At 40.3% G+C, this 20,186-nt stretch overlaps 1 protein-coding gene across 1 annotated transcript; it reads right to left on the bottom strand.

The window, feature by feature from the left end:
* Window positions 1-402: 402 nt before the first annotated feature.
* On the bottom strand, window positions 403-4,188 carry SOSTDC1 (sclerostin domain containing 1; the record flags this gene model as incomplete). Its single annotated transcript, XM_080918135.1, has 2 exons — window positions 403-1,454; window positions 3,984-4,188. 2 exons carry the CDS (start codon window positions 4,186-4,188, stop codon window positions 1,039-1,041), a joined length of 621 nt encoding a protein of 206 aa, XP_080774261.1. The 3' UTR covers window positions 403-1,038.
* Window positions 4,189-20,186: the final 15,998 nt, after the last annotated feature.

Raw genomic sequence — 20,186 nt, 5'->3', positions numbered from 1 at the left:
CAACAGCAGCATTTACAGGACCACTTGATTTTACAATGTCTGCAAGCACTCACCTTTTTATACATGTTAGAAGCAACGACACCAGCATTCAGCAGTGTTTATGTTTATTAAAAGAAACCAATGACATTGAAGGTTAAACTGCCTTCTGATATCACGGACTAAATCATAAAAGTATTACATACATACTTCAGCTTTACAGAGAACCATGCTAATGACAAAGTGTATGATGAACCGTGTGATATATAAGAAGACTAAAATATTTATTTTACATATCTACAACAAGTATTTTTATATTTCTAGACCAACCACAAATCATATTGGGGAATATTTAGGTACATGAAAAAGCTTCAAAACATAAAAAAAAAAAAAAATTAACATTTTGAAAAAAAATCGCATGCGAGAGCTCATTAAATAACATTGACAAATAAATAACCGGCTTTACCTATTAGCTGCTGCCATGCACTGCTGGAATTCCACTCCAAGAGGTCAACATGTGAGGGACAATTTCACACTGAGACTGGAAAACGCCAGCGGGCTTAGTTTTGAAGTGAAATGTCACAAGGTTTGCCTCTTTCAAAGAACGCTAACCCCTGGCTGTCAAACTATTCCGATAAAAACTACTGGAAAAGCCCCTTTCTGAAATGATCTGTGAAGATACATTTTTGAGGAACTTCTCCGGTTCGGAGGGATTTAGTTTGAGAAGGGCTAAGGGTGGGCTAGGGAATGGAGCGGGCTTTTTTTTTTTTTTTTTTTTTTAACTGTAACAGGATGCAGCATCAGGTGCTTTTTAAAGAAATGACTGGGGGGAGGGGTGGAAACTACAGGATGTCTGGCTTTCACTGCAAACTACTCATTACATCTTGAGAAACTTGCAAAGGAAAAGCTGGTCCCAGGGAAGGTCCCAGAGAAGGGCAGCCCGCTGGGCCTGATCAAAGCAGAAAGCATATACTTTCAAGTGAGAAAAGAGCAATGGCAGGCTCGAGTGAGTCTTCCAAGCGAGCGAATCTGGGTAGCAGATGCTTCCTAGGCAGTCCGGCTCTAGCTCAGACTGTGCTTGCTGGATTTGCTGGCTCTCTTCCGCTCTCTGTGGTGCTGGGCGGGCTTGGCGGGCGACACGCTTTCAAAGTTGTGGCTGGACTCGTTGTGCTGCCGGGTGTACCTCTTGCACTTGCACGCCGTGACCACGGTGATTTTGTAGGTGCGTGTGCTGCCATCCTGACACTGCAGCTGGATTCTCTGGGTGCGCGTCTTGTCATTGACACACCGCCACTCCTGGGAGCTCCTCCTGCTCCAGTACTTGGTTCCATAGCCTCCTCCGATCCAGTTGGGAAGCACCGGCAGGGGCAAGCATTCGCCCGCGCACACCAGCTCCTTCAGAGGGCTGACGCTGGTGCACTGGCCATCCGAAATATATTTGGTAGAGCGCAGCTCTCTGCAGCCCACTTGAACTCGACCTGCAGGAAACAGGACAGAGCTGCATCAGAGACAGAAAGCAACTGAAGGTGTTTGCGTTTTGTTCTTGTTTAGAGTAGTTTGCAGCGGCTTTAATATATTATCCAAATTGCAGCAAAGTGCGATGTGCCATATTTTCATAATGCAAGTCTGCAGGATGGTTGGAAGATGCTATCATCATAATGGCCAGCCTACGTAAAGGCTGTAACTTTGAGGTGGGAGGGGAGAGAGAGATAGAGAGGCAGACAGCGAGGGAGAGACTCGCTTCTTTTCGTGTGTTTCAATAACTGATTGTGTATTAGAGTATTGAAAAGTCACATTGTTTTAGTCTCGTTTCCAATAAGGCTTCCACCCCTGTAAACATCCACTCTTCAAAGAGAGCACTTTAATGTACTCGTTCTCACGGATTATATTGGTTAATGTCTGCAAGTGCTTTTAATTAAGTTTTTCAAAAACAATCTCTTAAAAAATGTGGAAAGTATTTAAATATTGTGTACAGTGTATATGCATGCTGTAATATTTTGTTACAATTATAGAATTCAGCTGCATGGTCACACATGCATCTGGGCACAACCAATGACATTTTGCATATCAAACTTAATAACTATATTCTAAACAGAAATTCACAAGCTGGGTTTTGAAAAATATAAGCAGCGAAATGTTTGAAATGCAAAATGCCACCACAATTTAATATTTAAAGAATAAAAAGCCCCTAAATTAGGAACGTATGGTTGCCATAACAACTTGGCTACATTTCCATGAATTTTATAGCAGAAAAATACCTAACATGTCTGATTTACAACTGCACAAGGAACCACGGTGTTCGTTTCCTGAATATCAGTCATGGAAAACTTTTTGTTTTAGTTATTTGGATTTAATAAGCATGTCCTCTAATTGGCTGTTTCTGGTCACGTGCCTCGTGTAATTAAAACAAAATTAATCTTAAAATACCTCAAGCTTTCTTTCTCATTACTTTGATATCTAAATCCTTTGTTATCTGAATGAGAAATGTTTATGACAAACTTGAAAAGAAACCAAGGAAGCCAAAGAAACCAGGAAAGAAGGGGGGAAAGGCTTAACATAGAAAGATGAAGTATCTAAGCCCAAACTAATAAAAACCTGTTGAAATTGTTCTTCTAATTCCTGAGAACTATCTCAGAGCAGACAGTGAGCCAGGAGTTTCTCTCCAACTCTTAGTTGCACCCTTAACGTTCATTTTAAGACTTACAGCCTAAGGGAAGTGTGTGGCACATGCATGCTTATGTCTGTACTTGCCGAGCTAAAGCTAGAGACTGGGATGAAAGGGTTAACGGTTTGGCTGGACAGTGTGCTAGGCTTGCCTGCTTTTCATTCCAGCTCACCTTCCTGCAGCTACCTTAGGAACCTGTCTGGAAACAGCCGGCAATGATTTTGACTCTCCTGGCTTTTTTGTTCCTGGATGTATTAGATTGGACATTTTTGTGGTGACGTTTCTCTCGCTGACAATGAATACCCACCACACTGTTCAGTAGCCCAATACCAACCAGACACTTCCTATGCTTTGAAAGCATCTACATGCAAGTAAAACCCTGGTTTTCTCAGTGAGATAATATCAGTCATATTTAGTGTGACTTTTCTAAGTCAAAACTCCTTTTCGTAGTTGGATAGAGTTTAAGGTAGAGGGGCAGAGATTTGTGTGAGGTTTCCTATATATTGTTTCTCTGTCTTTCTTCACATTGATTACTAACAGGAAATCTTTTAAAGGATGAGAATAAAGCAGAAGTTAGAGGAAGAAATTTGAACCCCACTAACTAGCAGTCCCTTGGCATGTATGTCAATTAAGCAAACTGAAAAGGGTAAAGAAATACTCCCTATGCTAAACATTAGCATATTATTATGTTAAATCTCCTGTTACAAATACTCAGTCTTCCACAGAAACATACAATTACCTCAATTTGACCTGTTGAATAAAGAACAATTTAGAAAACCACGATGCTCCAACGTTTTGTAGTACAGACATGTTTAACAGGGAATACCAAGTCTTTACACCTCTCCAAACCAGTCATGTTTTAGACATCTGTGCGAGCAATTCCATATTTCCTGAAAGCTTCCTTCATCCTTTGTGATTCCCTATACATAGTTCTGGTTGGTTCCCTTTAGACACTTCACCAAATTTGTGCATGATCTGAGATTAACCAGGTGTAAGACGACATGAGCCTAAACCGTATAGAACAAAACTTTAAAGATACCTCCTTTTTCAGAGTTGTGTTTTTTAAGCAGCAGCTCAATACCTAGATACATTTTTCCTGTGGGCATTGGATAAACCATGTCTGTGCCTGCATTGTCGAGCCACTGGTTTAATTATATTAACTCTCAAATCACCCAGGAAAGCACGCCAGCCTCCACACACATCAGATTGCTCCCAGACGGTTTTGCAAAAACATAGATGGACCACGTTAGTTTACAGTAAGAGCGTTCTACAAGAGTGGGAGCTGATGCTCTCCAGAAGGGGTAAAAAAAAAAAAAAACCTGAACAAGTAAAACACACTTACTGTTGCGATCCAGTCCAGTGCCACTGAAAAACCTGCCTCCATTCCTGGCTTGATTCAAGGTGCTGTTGCTGCTGGGGTGTGCTGGAACAGGTTTAACCACATGTGAATAAAGGATTTCTGTGGCATCGTTTTTAAAAGCCAAACAGTTTTTCATCAGGATGCAGAGAAGGGGAATGAGAGAGAGGTGGATGGCAGGAGGAAGCATGCTGAGTGGAGGGTTTGCTTAGCTGAGGAGCTGCTGGATTCTTTCCCCCAGCTTCTGCACTATTGACTGCGGGGATCCCTCCCCAAGGTTCCCTTTATATAGCCAGAGGCTTGGCGTTCATTCAGGTGTAAAGTTGTGTAGGGCTTTGGAGTGAAAACACGGAGAAGGGGTGGGATCCCTACTTGACCCTGCAAAAGAATTTTACCAATGGAGAGGACGGGCTGCAGAAGAGGAGGGGCTTGCTACACAGATTGCCTGCGCTTTCGGAGTTGGGCTTTTACTGGTCTGCGAGCCTTCAGAGCCTGCAAGGCACGGTTCTGTCACAACTGCTGCGCGGAACCTCTCCGGAACCTAGGTTCACGGTCAAGTTTTATGGAAGAAAAAGTAGGTTGCTGTTCACATAAAGAGACTGAGTTTATCGTTTTATTTTTTGCACGTTTGTTCTTTATTCCCCTCAGATTTAAGAAGGCATCGGGGCTGGATGGGGCTTCTTCCTCAATAGTTGAATGAAGCCATGTGAGTTTTCAGTAGTGTCAGACTTGAGTAAAGAATCTGTTTAGTTAAATATGTTTTGTCTCTCAAGAAGAAAACCTTTTCCCCTCCCTTTTCCCATGAAGAGGAAGACACTGAGCTAAAACCTACCCTCTGGACACACTTAAATAATGCTGCTTTGATCTGCATGAACAACTGTCCTGCTAGGTAAATTACTGCCACAGGTCCTATGGGTGGGGGTGGGAGGGGGTGTAATGAGCAGAACTCTGTCCGAGTTAAACTAACTCATATCGGTTTTCATCTTAAAAGTACACCAGCAAGGTTTAGCATTCGGCATGTCTCTTACGCAAAATAAAACCATTTTCTAAGTATTATCTTTTACCAATCCGAAGTACTTCTACATTGTTCATATACTGCAGATCCTGGGTTATATCTGTCTTGGTCAAACTTTGGTTTTTGTAACTTCCCCTGACTCGCTACTCAGGCAATAAGTACTGTAAGTGTCTGGGCTACTTTATTTCCACCTGACACAACTATCTCCCGGGAGGTGGCTGATCTTTAGCTCTGAAAGCATGGGGGCTAGCAGGATGACAGCGTGTAAGGGCACTTGCAGCCAAGCTTGCCAACCCTGAGTTCAGTGTCGGAACCCACACAGTGGAAGGAGAGTGGCCTCTGGGAATTTGTCCTCTAGCCTTCACATGTGTGCTGCGGCAAAGCATATAGAAGCATAAGTTGATAAATGGTTTTTAAAGAAAAGCAACTTCTGTCCGATCTATTAAACATTTTGATCGGAACAACTCTTACATGACCTGTTCAATCGCTAATCCAATTTTAGTGGTTGGCATGGCCATTAGAAAAATGTCTTAGTGTTTTGTTCCTCTCTTGTTTGTAAGTTCTCCTTTGTAGCTACTCTTCACCACCACCTTAACTGTGCATAGCAACAGTGGCACCTACTGACATTTTGGAATGAGCAATTACTTATTACATAGGCACTTCTGTGCATCTTTCCTATGATCCTTGGCTTCTACCCAGTAGCTGTCTGTTGTAAGCAAAAAAAAAAAAAAAAAAAAAAAAAAAAAAAAAAAATTCTGCTACCGGCAAACGTCTCCCAGCACCACGTCAAAACCGTTCCTGATTAGGAACTGATGCTCTGTCCACTTACCATTATAAAAAGAAAGTAAGCGTACAAATAGGAGTCTAAGTATTAAATAAGAAGGAAACATGTTCTTTTTTCCCCAGGGGAATCCGTCACTTTGACTTTATTTTAGAAATATGCCTTCTTATCCTTTAGAGATAGAAAACATCCGTAGATTAAAACAAGGTGGGGTCTGGAGTAGGTGTCAAAATAATGCAGTGGGGAGTAGTTAGGATTGTAATACTAGTAAACTCATGAGTTGAGGGCTGATAGAATGTGATCTATTCTGTTTACTCTCACATATCTCAAAAATTCTACAAAATAAAAAACTTAAAATCAGAGCCAAACAGTTTAATGTGTGACTAGCAGTTGGATTTCTGGTAATTTATTATTTTAAGATCCTTCCTGGAACATAATAAATCAGAATACTTTGTAGATTATATGACAAGCTTCCTTCCGAAAGGGTGTGAAGAATTCTTATCCTGCATTAAGGGACATCATGTTAATTATACAATGTTCATATTGACAGTAGATCCAGTACCTGTAGGAAGCAGAGAATCATATCCTTCTCCAGTGCATTCTTTTTGTGTATCCGGAACAGGAAATATTTTAGTTTGAATTTAATTATTAGGTTGGGCTACATATTGAGCAAATTAATGTAGATTGTTAAATCTGTGTAGCCTTTTGTGTTCTGTGCTCCGTTTAGGAAGCAGCCAAATGAGGAGAAGCAGTGTGGTTGCCTTTACCTACAACGGCATGAAAGGTTCACCAAGGAGTCTGCTCTGGTAAAACAGAAACAATCGCAACTGAAGGTTTAGTGGGTGCTTAATAACCAGAGTAATACACTTTAAGAATCATTATAGTCTACTGTGATGCTGGCGAGGTTATGGAAATAGGCTTTAAACTTTATTCTTGACTCTTCTTCCTGCTCGGGTCTTTCCACATCTGTTCTCCTCTTTCTGTGGCATAGCCTTACTCTCTCTTAGTCCTTGATTGGTACCCATTTTCCTTCAAGTCCACACTGGATAGTACAAGGACGCATTCCCTTGCCCTCTGCCTTTCACATCTGGATCCAGCCTTCAAATTAGTTGCTCCAGAACAGCAGGTTGGCAAGCCTTATGAAGGTGAAATCATTTTTTTCTTTAATGAACATTATATTAAAAGAAAGTAAGTATTTCAGCTATAGGAAAACCCTCAAACATGTAAAAAGATTGGTCAATGTTGGGAGTAGCCTATATGGAACAGGATACATTTCCCCTGTGCTATTCATGCCTTAGTGTTAGCTTTCTTTTCCTGACTGTGGGATGAACCTATGGCTACTGTTCAGTTAATAGGATATGCTGACATATGGAATATACATGTGAAGGTTAGGTTTCCACAGATGGTAACTTCTGTCTTGCTCTGTCTCTCTTGTATCTTTGCACTAGTAGAAGCGAACTATTAGGTGAGTTCTCAGGCTTCAGCTCAGGGACTGAGACTCTCAGACAAATAGTCCAGAATTCTCAGTCTCCACACTGGTGAATCTGATAGCAGCTCCTCACAGTCATTCCTTCAGGTGAGGTGGTGGCCCTGGAACATTCTCCAAATGCAGCCTAGAAAACGAATCTGAGCCAACAACATCCTCAGAGCTAAGACCCATTTATTGTTTTAACTAACTGGAGAAAGGATCTGTATAACCGTGTGTATAGAAATAATTATGTGGTCAGTAAGTCACTTTCATGCCAGGACCGTGGCACTGTCACATGAAACTTGGTGACCGCAGTCAATGGGTATGCTTTGGGGCCTGCCTTCTATTTCATAGCTCAGGCATCAACACTCTTCAGCTGGTCATAACAGAATGATGGAATTAGGATTTCTGCCATTGATCTCACAGGCAATGTGTCGCAGTAATTTTCATAGTCAAATACTGTTGTCCACCATGTGACTCCTAGAACTTCAATCAGACAATTTGATTTTGAGTATGTCTTTTGGAGATTACAATTACTGCCATGTTCAATTCTAGAGTTAGGAAATACTTAAAGTAGACTGTTTTTCTGCACTTGAGTCTTAGCTCTACCATTGACAGTGTTTATGAACTTAGACATGCTAACTTTTCTAAAAGTCTTTGTCAATGTCCCCATCTGTAAACATTGCCAGACCGACTGACTTACCTCAGAAAGATACAGGCTAAGTCTCCATCCAAAATGCAACACAAAATCAATTAAACACAGAAAATGTAAGGAAAAACTATCTCTTGAATATGATTCTAGAGGTAATATTTTTATTATAGCCTTCAAATTATAACCATGACTTAAAAACTGGAAGAGCTCTGAGTAAGCCCAGGTTTACCTAGTGTAAGGAAGGCTAAGAGGACAGGTTGTTGCTCAAATGAAATAGGTAAATGGAGTCTGACCACTTGTTTTTCTAAACTTTCACAAGGGAGGAATTGAGATAAATATATACAGAAATAGTCATTGTAGGTAGTATTATCTGCATCTGAGATTTTGGGGTCTTGATTATTTTCATGGGGTCCCAGTGAATAGAAGGAACATGTTCACCAGAGAGAGTGAGTAGTTATTTTAAGTTGGGGGGGGGGACTGAACAAGCACAGGATTTTCATTCATTTAAGAAGAGATCTGCTGCTGTCGCTGTCTTGAACAATCAAATGAGAGCTCTGTCCCTGCTCCTCTTCTCTCTTAAGATCTTATGACGGCACTTGCTCATTTTTTATCAACACATTTTGCTGTTGGTTTGGTTTAGTCTTGCAGTCTTCCAGACTGGGGACTACAGCTTGACATCCTCCTCCTTCAGGTTTCACAGCTGCCACAACCGAATCTGTGACTCTCTGTCAATGACAGTGTCAGGCATGCCTACCGAGCTCAGCTGACCATTTCACCAAAAGAGATGTCTTTAATTTAATCCCCACGTGCGCTTTCTCTCTGCCTGCCTATATTCAAGGGTTCTCCTTGTTGAGAAATTGAGCAGCACTCAGAGCTGAAAGACAATACGTTTTCATGAGTTCTACCAAAAACCTCCAGCTTCTCCTAAGAGAGGTCCTGCAGTGATTGTCACGTCACCGCCTCTCTATTTTTGTTTTAATTGCTTTAGGTTTGGGGGGTTTCTTTTGGACAATGGATTTTTTTTCTACTTTTCCTGTGTGCAATGGGGATATCTACACATAGTGAATGACCTGTGTAACCCGATGGAAAACTCCAAGTGAGATTTTCAAATCCAACATTCATAGTGCCGGCCAGAACTTGGTAAATTTTGCATCCTTGACATCGGGCCTGAAGATCTCTTCCCTAGTAGACATGGGAAGCTGTCTGTGTATTACAAGGTCTAGTAATCTTCTCTAGTTCTGCACCTAGATACTGATGTCACCTACATACCCAGAAGCCTCATATTCAGCTATAAAATGGAGATTGGGTAAGCGGGAGTGGGACTTTCATCCAATTACACACAAATTTTGCTGCTATCTGCTACTTTATGGGATAGAAATTAGTGTTCTCATCTAGGACACCCAGTCTGTGCCACTTCAAGTGACTTTCACCAAGGCTGACAAAGTATTAAATATCCTAACCTAAGTGATTACTGAGAGACGGAAATAGGAAATAGTTCTGTTCCTAACAGCAATCCTAAAACAGCATTTCACCTGAAAGCTTGTTAGAAATGCAGAGTCCAGAGTCAACCAAAATACCATAGATCAGATCCCAGGAACCTGTGTTTTAATGAGCTTCCCCAAAAATCCTAGAAAAAGCTAGGTTCCTTAGTGACTGAGTCATGTTCCACGCCACAGAAGTGGGTATTCAGAACTCTGACAATGGCTACCCAGTGTTCTAACTCCTCACTTGTAATTTTGGCATCCATATCAGACTTGCCGGGGCATCCAAGTTCACCCAGGTATAGACAAGATACTTTGATCATTAGGTTTTGGTTATTGTCCACAAGCCCTAAGGGCATCACACAATCAAACTGATCTCCTAGTCCTAGCATGATCTAGCATAGTCCCATGAGTACCAGCAAGCTTCCCAGCAATGTTAAGTTAGCCATGACCTCACATCAGCAATAAAGACTTGGGTTTAGAGCCAGCAAAATTTTAAGTCCTGTGAAACACAAGAGAACTGGAAAACAGAATTCTGTAGAGGATGTGAGGCAACGATACCACTTCCTTTTCAGAAAACAAGTTTGGCTAAGAACTTTCTAATTTTTAATCTGATATTTTCAATGAAATTCCTTTCTCCCTACTCATATGTAGATAGGGCCCATGAGGTAGGGTATCCCACACCTAGAGAGCAGTTCTGCAAGAAGGGGCCTAATCAGGAAGACATTAGGCTAGCCTGACTGGAATGGGTCAGATCTTCACTAATCAGTGTTGTAGGTTTGCTCAGTGACAGGACTCACTGCTGAACACCTGTATGTACTTATTTTTATTTTCATAATTGGAAAATCAAGTAACTTCTACCGAAGGCAAATATGTTCCAGTACCTCAAACACCCATTGCCTTCCCAGCAACTTCTGACTTCCTTGTTCCTAAACAGGAGCCACACTCCACTTCTGACATCAGTTGTTAGTTTTGGTTTTGGTTTTTTAAAAAGCTTGATTTAAAAAGAGAACAAGAGGAAAAAGTTTGACTTTTCCATTGCTGTGCAATGTGGCCTTATATGAACTTGCCCGAGTTTTTGTCCTGACGACCACATTCAGCTGAACAAAACTTGGCTATTTTGAAGAACGTTGCTATATAAAGACCCTTGCCTCTTGAAGCATGTGGAAATATAGTTGTAGTTTCTGCATCTAGCTGTGAAATGGGTGAGATATAGGAAGTTCAGTTTTAGTATATGATGCCAGAGTTTTCCATGGGGCCTTTAGAAGCTGAAATTTCTGTCAGTCTTCATAGATTTGAAACAGAGACATAGTCAACATGACGGTTTGGTCACCAAACGTAGCTACAGTGTGCAGTGTGATTTGGGTGTGTGTAGACTAGAACAAAAGGAGAGGAGATGTTATGGGAACACCTGGGAGAAAAAGAACAAGACCCCACATTTGAAGGAGGGAGAGGGCTAGGGCCCAGGAGAAACATCCCATAGAATTAGAGAAGATGACACTGGTGAAAATATATTTTAACCCTGGTGCCTGAGAAAATGACACAGGGAAAGAACTTAAGAGCATCAGAAAGGAGGAAGAATAGTGTAAGTTCTGTCACGAATAGGCTAAAGAGTTGATGAGCATCCAAGAAAAGTCAAAGGGACAACCGAAGAAAGCTGGAGAAGTCTTTCTGGACACTTACAATAGCTTCCCTAGGGAGACATCCTGTACATTCTGACAGAACTTGGTTTAAAAGCTAATTGCCAAATGTTAACAATATAAGCTTTTGATTAATATTTTAAAGTCACCTAATGCCCCTAGAGTTTTTGATTCCTTGCTGTCAGCAACTCCAGGATGGTGGCCAATTGCCCTGCTGTGCTTGTGCAGAATTATAAAACGAATGCTTTGTGTTCTGTGTGAAGTCATAAACAGCATGATTCTCTCAGGCCTTTTATGGCAGACGGACCTATCGGCTTCACTCACTGTTTTCATAGGCTACCGCATCTTTGTCATAGTCTCCTAACTCACCTCTCAACCTCCTTCCCAGCCATGCTGCAATGCTCCCTCCAGAGTGAACATTCAAAATGCACACCTGAACATTTCTTCAATCAGTTGCTCCTTGGACTTGCTGCCCCACACCTGACTCTTGTCAGTCTCTTACCGTGTTTTATCTTCAGCAGGGGTTCTTAAATTTGCATTCTATTCAATGCTTCTCTTCATGTCTTTGCAGCCATTGTTTCTTGTGTCCAGAACACCTTTTTCTGTCTGGCAACCATCATTTTCTAATAATATAACAATATTATATAATGTAAAAATAATAAATAAGTAATAAATCAAAAGTCTGTCTCCTTCATTGTATATATAGATTTTATTAGTCAAGCAAACAAAAAAGGCAAGGATAAAGGGGGCAAAGGCAAGCTTTTCAAAACATGGGAGATGACGATTCTTAAGTATTTTGTACGATGACAATATAAAGATACTCACTTTAATATTAATAAGGATGAGTGATTTGCATTTACACCCAATTGTTGGTATGTACAACAAACCAAATTTATGATAAACAAAGTCATTAAACCACTATAAACAAAGCATTAGAATAGAAAAAAAGAATTCAGATAGCGTACACTAATGACTTAATGTATGAATCTTGAACATGAATACGCCAGAATATTCAAATTTTCTAAACAGGCTTCATTCTTACTACCTCCACAACAATAAAAAGAAAATCAGCATGATCACCTAATACCGAAGTTTATTTAAAAATTACTGAGAAATACAAAAGTGATTTTATTATGGGAAAGACCTACATGAATCCTTCTTTTAAAAGCCCGAAGTTAAGAGTCTGGAAAGGTAATGCAGAGGTTAGGAGCACTTGCCACTGTCACAGAGGACCCGGGTTCAGGTCTCAGAACCTACATAGTGGCTCACCACTAACTATACCCTGGGCTCCAGGGAATCAGGTTTTCTCTTCTGACTTCCTTAGGCATCAGGCATTCACAGGATACACGTGTATGCACACAAGCCAAACATGCATATCAAGTAGAATAATGAACCTTTATACTAAAATTCTGGTCACAAACTTTATTATTAAAAGTAAACGTATATTCAAAAATGTAAGTGGAATTAGGTGGAAGAATGAACTGTACCTTCCCCCATCCTGCCTCTAAATCACTCTTCAAAGGTAAACAGTTATGAGTTCATTATGCTGATTGCGCACAATTTCTGCATTTAGAAGCATGTAAATGTACATTTTTTTATACAGATCTTATCATGTTTTTTTTTTCTCAAATTACCCCTTGTGCTTAAGGCAGTGCATTGAACCATTTCTCATATTAGAACATTTCCGTTCGCCTCACTTTATTACATGGATGTGACATCATTTACTGATCTATTTCTTACTTGTTTGCTCTTCAGAACATGTCCAAGTTTTCTCATTCACAAATCTAACAGAACGAATGTTCACTTTAATCCACTGGTTTTACTCCTCTGGTTTTTATATTTTCACATTCTCATAACTCGGTAGAGGAAGAAGAGTTGGGAATATGAAGGAAGGAAGCATGCGCACTTGGTGACAAACAGGGACCAAACCCTGGCCTGAGACATTGCCACATCGTAGGCATGGTGGGTAGAATGTGAATTGTTCCACACAGGCTCTTACTTGGAACATTTATTCTCCAGTCTGTGCTAGCAGTTTAAAGGCTGTGTAGTAAGCTTTTAGGAAGTGAGGGCTGTTTGTCAGAAGTAGGTCAATGGGGCAAGCCTTCAACCTGCTACAGATTCCAGTTTGTGCTTTGCTTCCAGATCTGTCAGATGAAGAGGTGCGGGTCACACTGCTCCTCCAGCCTGGAATTGTCAGGTCTCAATGGCAATAGTGAATGGAGCCACAAGCCAAAAGCTGTCTGTTCTAGGCCTTTGCATCACAGAGTCACAAATGTTATCAATACAGGAGGCCAGGTCTCCCAAGGGATGGATGGCACACACACCCAACATTCCAAGGGAGCAGGAGGCTATGAAGTTCCAGTGCCTTTAGCCCTGGTGAGTGTATGGAAAACACACAAAGGGACTGGGGGCAACTGGTACCAGGATAAATTCCACAGGAAGAAAGCTTGGCAAAGTCTTTAATGGGGAACCAGGAAAGAAGAAAAAAGAAAATCAAGGCCAGGGTTCTAAATTAAATAGGTTTTAAAAATATAGCAAAAAGCAGTTTGATCTGTGTTTGCATACTTATGCTTCTAGACCGGAATTCATACAATCTTCATTAAGCATTTGAATTCTTCTGAATAAGTTTTCTATTTTTTTAAATATTTATTCGTTTATTTTGCATGTGTGCAGGCACCTGCTCACCAAGGCGTGTTTGAAGGGAAGCAGATGGGTTTCTGGAGACAGATCCTTCCATCCATTAGACAGGCCCCAGGCATAGATCTCAGGTCCTCAGGCATGGCTGTGAGGATGTTCACAGACCTCGCCCTCTTGCCAGCTCCTAACTTGGAGTCAAACTTTTAACTTGGACCCTTTTTGGTTCATTTCATTTACCTTGATTTAAAAAAGAATGTTTTCTATAATGTTCCTTGATGTTGATTGTTATTTTCTCATGTCTATCCTTCTACTTTCATTTTAAAATTTACAAAAATTCTATAGAAACAAAGTGTGGCTTCACTAAGCCTCAAGTCATGACAACCTATTGTAGCACTTTATTTAACTGACCTCATGCATGCTCTGACGTGTACAGGAACAGAGAAGGTTCAGTCGGCTTATTAGGAAAAAAGATGTTTGAGGGAGGCAATGTCTATGACGCCGTTAATTTTTTTTTCTTGCTGAAAAAGATTAAATTGAATAAAAATTTACACACTATGGTAATTAATATCTGATTAAGCGGCATTGATTAAATTGCTTCAACAAGAAAAGACAAAGAAGATCCTTAAAATGTCTCATGACTTGGGCTTTTTTTATGTCAAGCAACAGTTGATACTGATTTTGGACTTAGTTCTTTGTCTTTATAATGCAGTTGGGGGCTGTCGGCATCCAGTACTTGGGGAGGTCAGGCAAACAGCCAAAGAGTCCACTGCAGACTTAAAACTGCAGAGTCCACTCCGGCCAGGACATCACAAGCTGTTTAGTGGCCAGCGAAATGTCTGGCTGGTTTTTGTAGCCATACTAGATTGTCCCAGGAATCTGGCTAGCTTCAGAAGTCGAGCTAAACCAAATGCAACTGTGCAGAGCCACACCCTAGGGTGACTGTCTCCAAATACCTTACAAGTCCGAGGCTGAAGCACTTGAAAGGCTTGGATCCCTGCAGATCAAATCTTCGTAAGATAGAGCACTTAAAGACAAGCCCGAAGCACATCAGCACCATGTACATTTCTCTTCCTGTGCTGTTTTGCCTCCCAATTATAAAGGTGGCTAGTGCACATGATAATTATGGTTCCTTCAAATGGATTCACTCTTGAGCAGATCAGCTCAGAAATGTTGGCACAGTTTCAGGGTTCCCAAACAACTGCTTGCCAAACCACTCTTTGATCCAGTCAAATCATCCTATGATTCAAAATAAGGCCTAGAGCCTTTCAAGAATTCATATCTTAAATCCTCAGCTAACCTCCCCGTGTTCAACCTAAGAACCAATTTTCCTTATCTGGGAAAAGGGAATACGTTCCCCACCCCCGCCCCGTGGGATCGATAATATGTTTCTCTTTGTTTCCCTTCATTAATTCATCCCCTGAACAAACATAAATGGGTACTTAGTAAGTACTACACTGGGGCTAGCCCTGCAGTTACTCACAAGACAAAGCTACCCCCACCGATTCACAGAACCAGGTGGAGACAGTCAGTTAAACAGATAATTACAACAGAAGGTTTTAAATTAGGGTGAGGTCATGACAGACAGAAGCAGGGCTCCAAGCCACCAGCAGGGGCCAAGAAGATTCCTGTGGAAGTGAGCACTGAGGGATAAACAAGAGCAGGCAGATGGTAAAGTGAACGGGCACAGTGTTTATTGTAGTTGGTAGGGAGTGTGCAAACCCAGTCCCCGCAGTGAGAGAGCATGCTGAATTCCTATTGTGAAATGTCTTCCCCGTGCAGTAGTTCCAGAAGAGGTGGGAGAAGTCAAGCACCATTGTTTGTCCTCTGCAAAGTTGAGAAGTTTGAGTTTTATTCTAAAGTCAGTGGGAGGGACCCTTAGAAAGATTTTGATCAGTATGGAGCCATAGATAACGGCAAAGGACAGTAGAGGAAAGTTGAGTTGGAAATACTCAGTTACGTGTAGCTGAGAGTCCTCACATCTCAGATCGAACTGTGGAACACTGAAGAGAAGACCTGGACTAGAAACCCAGACATGAAAAGAAACCAGGTGACTGAGCCCTCAGTGATGCAGAATTATAGCAAAGATAGGCGTGGCAAGAGGAGACACATTCTACATCCTAACACGGTGACATCACCTACTTTCTTTACAACAGCACAAGGATATGTTGAGTATATTTTCCCCAAGCTTCCCGTCTTAGGAGCTGAATACCATATAGAACTGATTTGGTACAAAACACTCCTTGATAGGTTTCTTTGTGACACATGTTTCTTTGTGACACATGTTTCTTTGTGACACATGTTGCTGTCACTGATCCCATTGCTCCTTTTTCAATCTCAAAGGACTATTTTTAAACAGGTCACATCCTCCTTTGTCCTATTAACCTTTCTTTCCACTGCCTCTGGTGGGTGGTGGACTAGAAGGGAAGCAAAAGCACTTAAATATACTTATGAAAATGAGCTTTAAAACATAAGCCTACACCGTTTAACCACTGATGTACAACTGGGCCATTTTCACCCCTTAATTACTGTGAGCAATTTATCAGCGAATGTTCATCAAACAGTATCTTTATGATTTGTTGGCTTAAAATACTTTGAATACCCAAGCATGATGTAGCTGAGTCATAGGATAGTTTTTTAGGGGAACCTCTATGCTGATTTTTACCATGACTGCAACAGTTTATATACCGATCCGCAGTATATAGGGCTCCTCCTTCTCCATCTTCTCATTACTAACATCACTCCCCACCTATCCTGGCTGACTTAGAACTTACAAACCAGGCTGACCTTGAGCCCACAGGGATCCCGCTTTCTCTGACTCCTGAGAGCTGGAACTTAAGGCAGGCAGCGCCATGCCCAGCTCAGAGTTCTTCACATGTTCTGGATATGAATCTCCTACCTCGATTGCAAACAATGTTTGTCCTACTCTATGGGCTGTCTCTTCACTCTGGCACGTGTTCCTGCTGCTATACAAAAACTTCCAAGTTTCAAAGCTTTCCTGTGAGTTTAGTTATTTTCCAAAAGACATTATCGGGGGCTATAGCAGCTGTTTGCCTATATAAATTCACCTATGTAAAATGCAATTATTTTTCTCTTCTGACTTCTTCCTTGGCAAGCTCATTATTGTTAATCTAGAAAAGCTGTCAGGTCTCAGTCCTATTGTATTGCTAAAATTCCTCGGCAGTCCTAAAAGTTGTCTGGTATGCACTCTAGGTATGGGATCTGTTAAGTATGGAATCATGTCATCTACAAATAGGGCTCCCTTGATTACGTCTTTTCCTGTGTGTGTTTCCCTTTACTCGTACCTCTTCTGTTTACTCGTGTCTCTTCTTGACAAAACTTGAAGAATTTCATACTTCAAGACTGGTGAGTGTGAACTTCCTTGTCTTGTTCCTTGTTTTAAATGAATGTGGTCATATTTTGCTTCATTTAGTATAGTGATGACTTTTGTTATGTTAAGAAATGGTTGTTAAGACATATTTCTTTGGTCATAGTTTCTTAAGACTCTTTTCATGAAAAGAGGTTGAAGTTTGTCCTAGGCCTTTTCTGACTCTATTGAGATGACCATGTTGTTTATGTCCTTATGTTTTTTTATGTATTATATCATATTTGTTCCCTCATATAATGTTGGACCAACCTTTCATTTCTGGGTTAAAACTAATTTGGACCTTAATTCAATTTGATAGTATTTTATTGAAAATTTTTATATCTGTGTTCCTCAATTTATTATATAATTTTGTTCTATTTTGTGTACTTTTCCAGTTTGGTGTCAGAGTAGTAGATGCTTTATGGAGTGAGTTTGACTGTTTCTTCTCTTGCTTATATATGAAACCGTCTGAGGTTCTTAGTGCTACGTTTTCCTTAAAGTTTGATGATAACTTAAGAGCAAATTCATGTGATACTGGGATGCTCTTTGTTAGGAAACTTTCATAGCTTTCATCATTAACATTTAATCTGGAGGACATGTCTTAAGGTGAGAAAGGATTGTTAGAATTATCCAATACTAGTGTATCAGGACCTACACGTACTTTAATGCCTATCAGTGTATGGTTACCTCTCCATTTGATAGGTCACTTGTATTTCCTATGCAAATTAACTATTTATTTATTAGGCAAGCCATTTATTGTAACTATGGCATCTTTCATTTTTATCAATATGTCAATATTAGCTTTTTATTACTTTTTGAGAGTATAATACCACAGCGTTTCCCTTTTCCATCATCTACCTCCTTTGCTCTCTTTTTCATGACTGTTTTTTTTCATTAACTTCATTTATTTATACACATATATTCTTAAATGTAACCTGCCCAATTCATATAACATTACTGTGTGCATGTTTTATGGTTTATCATTTAGTATCAGATAATCAATTGGTGTGTTCTTTCTTAGGAAAGAGCTTTTCTCCTGCCCCAGCATTCTTCAGCTTTCTGTAGCTCTCTGGGTAGAGCTGAGGCCTCATGGGCTTTTCCTCATTCGTTATGGTATGGGAATCTGTGTCATCCTTGTTCAACTCAGTTTGGGAAACCATGTTTGTGAGACCTTACGGGTGTAGCTTCTGGTGTTAAGAGGAGACACAACTCACAGCAAACTCTCTGATCTTCTGGCTCCTACAATCTTCCTGCCCCCTCTCCTACAATGCTCCTGGGCTTTAAATGCAGGAATATGTTGTAGAGGTTTCCACTGTCACTAGGCTACAGGACCCCATTTTGATTGGTTGTGGTTTTCTGAGTTGTTCTCCAACTATTACACAGAGACCTTTTCTTAACTATGGGTGAAGACTACACTTTTGTGTAGGTTTCAGGAAGAATGTTTGGATTACTAGGGATTGTGCTGGTAAGATGCAGTTTAAATCTTTTTTTAATTCCATGGAAGAGAACACCTCTGTGAATGTAACTTGCTATCATTTTCCAGGACTTACAAATAATGCCAAGTTGCTCCCCAAGAAATACCGTACTGAGTAATCTTTATATGTATGAGAGAGCAGCCATTTTCTGCCCACAGTACAACTGAGAATAATAATTTTAATTGAATTGTCAGTTTAATAGCTAATTGAATTATTATCTGTAAAACTGTGAATTAACGAGGTCATTTTTCATGTTTATCATGGGTTTTCCTTCCTTTATTTGCCTATTCATCTTAAAAATTGTATTCGCTTTGTTCTTTCTGTGTATTTGTAAGTGGTCTTCCCCTTTTGTGCTATAACTGCTTTATTGTAAACAGAAAATATTTTTATTTTGCCATTTAATTATGCTTTGCTTTGTTTGCCATAACCAACTCTCATGACAGGGCCCCCATCCCCCACCCTCCCCTCTGCTTTCAGCCACTTTGGCAGTGTCCAGTCCCCTGCGTCCCAGCAAGGCCACCTGCATGCTTTTGCATGCATTTGCGTCTATTCCGTACTTTGCGTTTTCTTGCTCTTGGGGGCCATCGATCCCTCCTAAGAGTTTCCAGGAACTCATGTGTGTTCCAGAGCAGGGCACGCTGTGAAAATCTGCGGGATTCATTGCCTCTTCTCGTTACCGCTCATGGCTATCCTGATCTTACAGTGGTTATGGTATTCTGAGTCTTTCCAAGACATTCCTTGGAATAGCGAAACCTGACACACAGTGGGTAGACGGCTAGATCATGTCTACTTTATTACCTGTTCCTGCTTGGATATTTTATTCTTATTATCCTTACTGGCTGCCATTACATTCATAAATAGACTACCCACACAAAACTCTCTGTCTTAGACTGTGCTTTCAGGCTAAATCGTGTTTGCATTTCACATAGGAAGTATATTTTTAACCTTTTCCAGTCCTACAAGAAAATAGTTAATAAGAAGCAACAAATGGGAGAAAGATTCATTTTGGTTTACAGTTTGAAGGGGGCAGGGGGGATGTTGGCAGGAGTGGGCAGCAGATGGGCCTTTTGTGTCCATTGTCACAAAGTAGCAAGAAGAGTGTTGGAGCTCAACTGGCTGTCTCCTTCTCCAGGATCCCGTTTGGTGAGAGTGGGCTCCCCCACACCCCTGTCATTTAAACATCTCTGGAAATGCCCTCATAGACATGCCCAAAGGTATGTCTCCTAAGTGACTCAGAATCCGGTGACAGTAACAGTAATTAGCCATGGCCTTGCTGTATGGGCATGATAGATACATATGATCATGTGTCCATAATTCATACACTTGGCAGCTTCTCACTATAGGCTCATGACATAAGATCACCTATCTCCAAGCTCAGGTAAGTGTTTGCGTGCATTTTTAGGTATTTGTTCATATTTATATTATTTTATATTTAATTTTATATATTTATTTTATTATAATTAACATATTCATAAATTAAACATATTAATTTAATATATTTAAATTTATATTATTTCATATAAATATACCTTTAGTATTATTAAGCTTATTTGGTATAGGATAGAGAATAATGATCTCTTTTGTTTTTTATTCCCTAATATTTATATAAATTTTGTTCTTTATTTCCTAATATTTTTATAAAATTTATATAAATTTTGAAATATTTATATAAATT

The sequence above is a fragment of the Micromys minutus genome (genome assembly GCF_963924665.1).
Source record: "Micromys minutus genome assembly, chromosome: 1".
In the NCBI taxonomy this organism is placed as follows: Eukaryota; Metazoa; Chordata; class Mammalia; order Rodentia; family Muridae; genus Micromys; species Micromys minutus.
The sequence above is the reverse complement of the archived record's forward strand: the minus strand, read 5'-3'. Positions and strand labels throughout refer to the sequence as shown.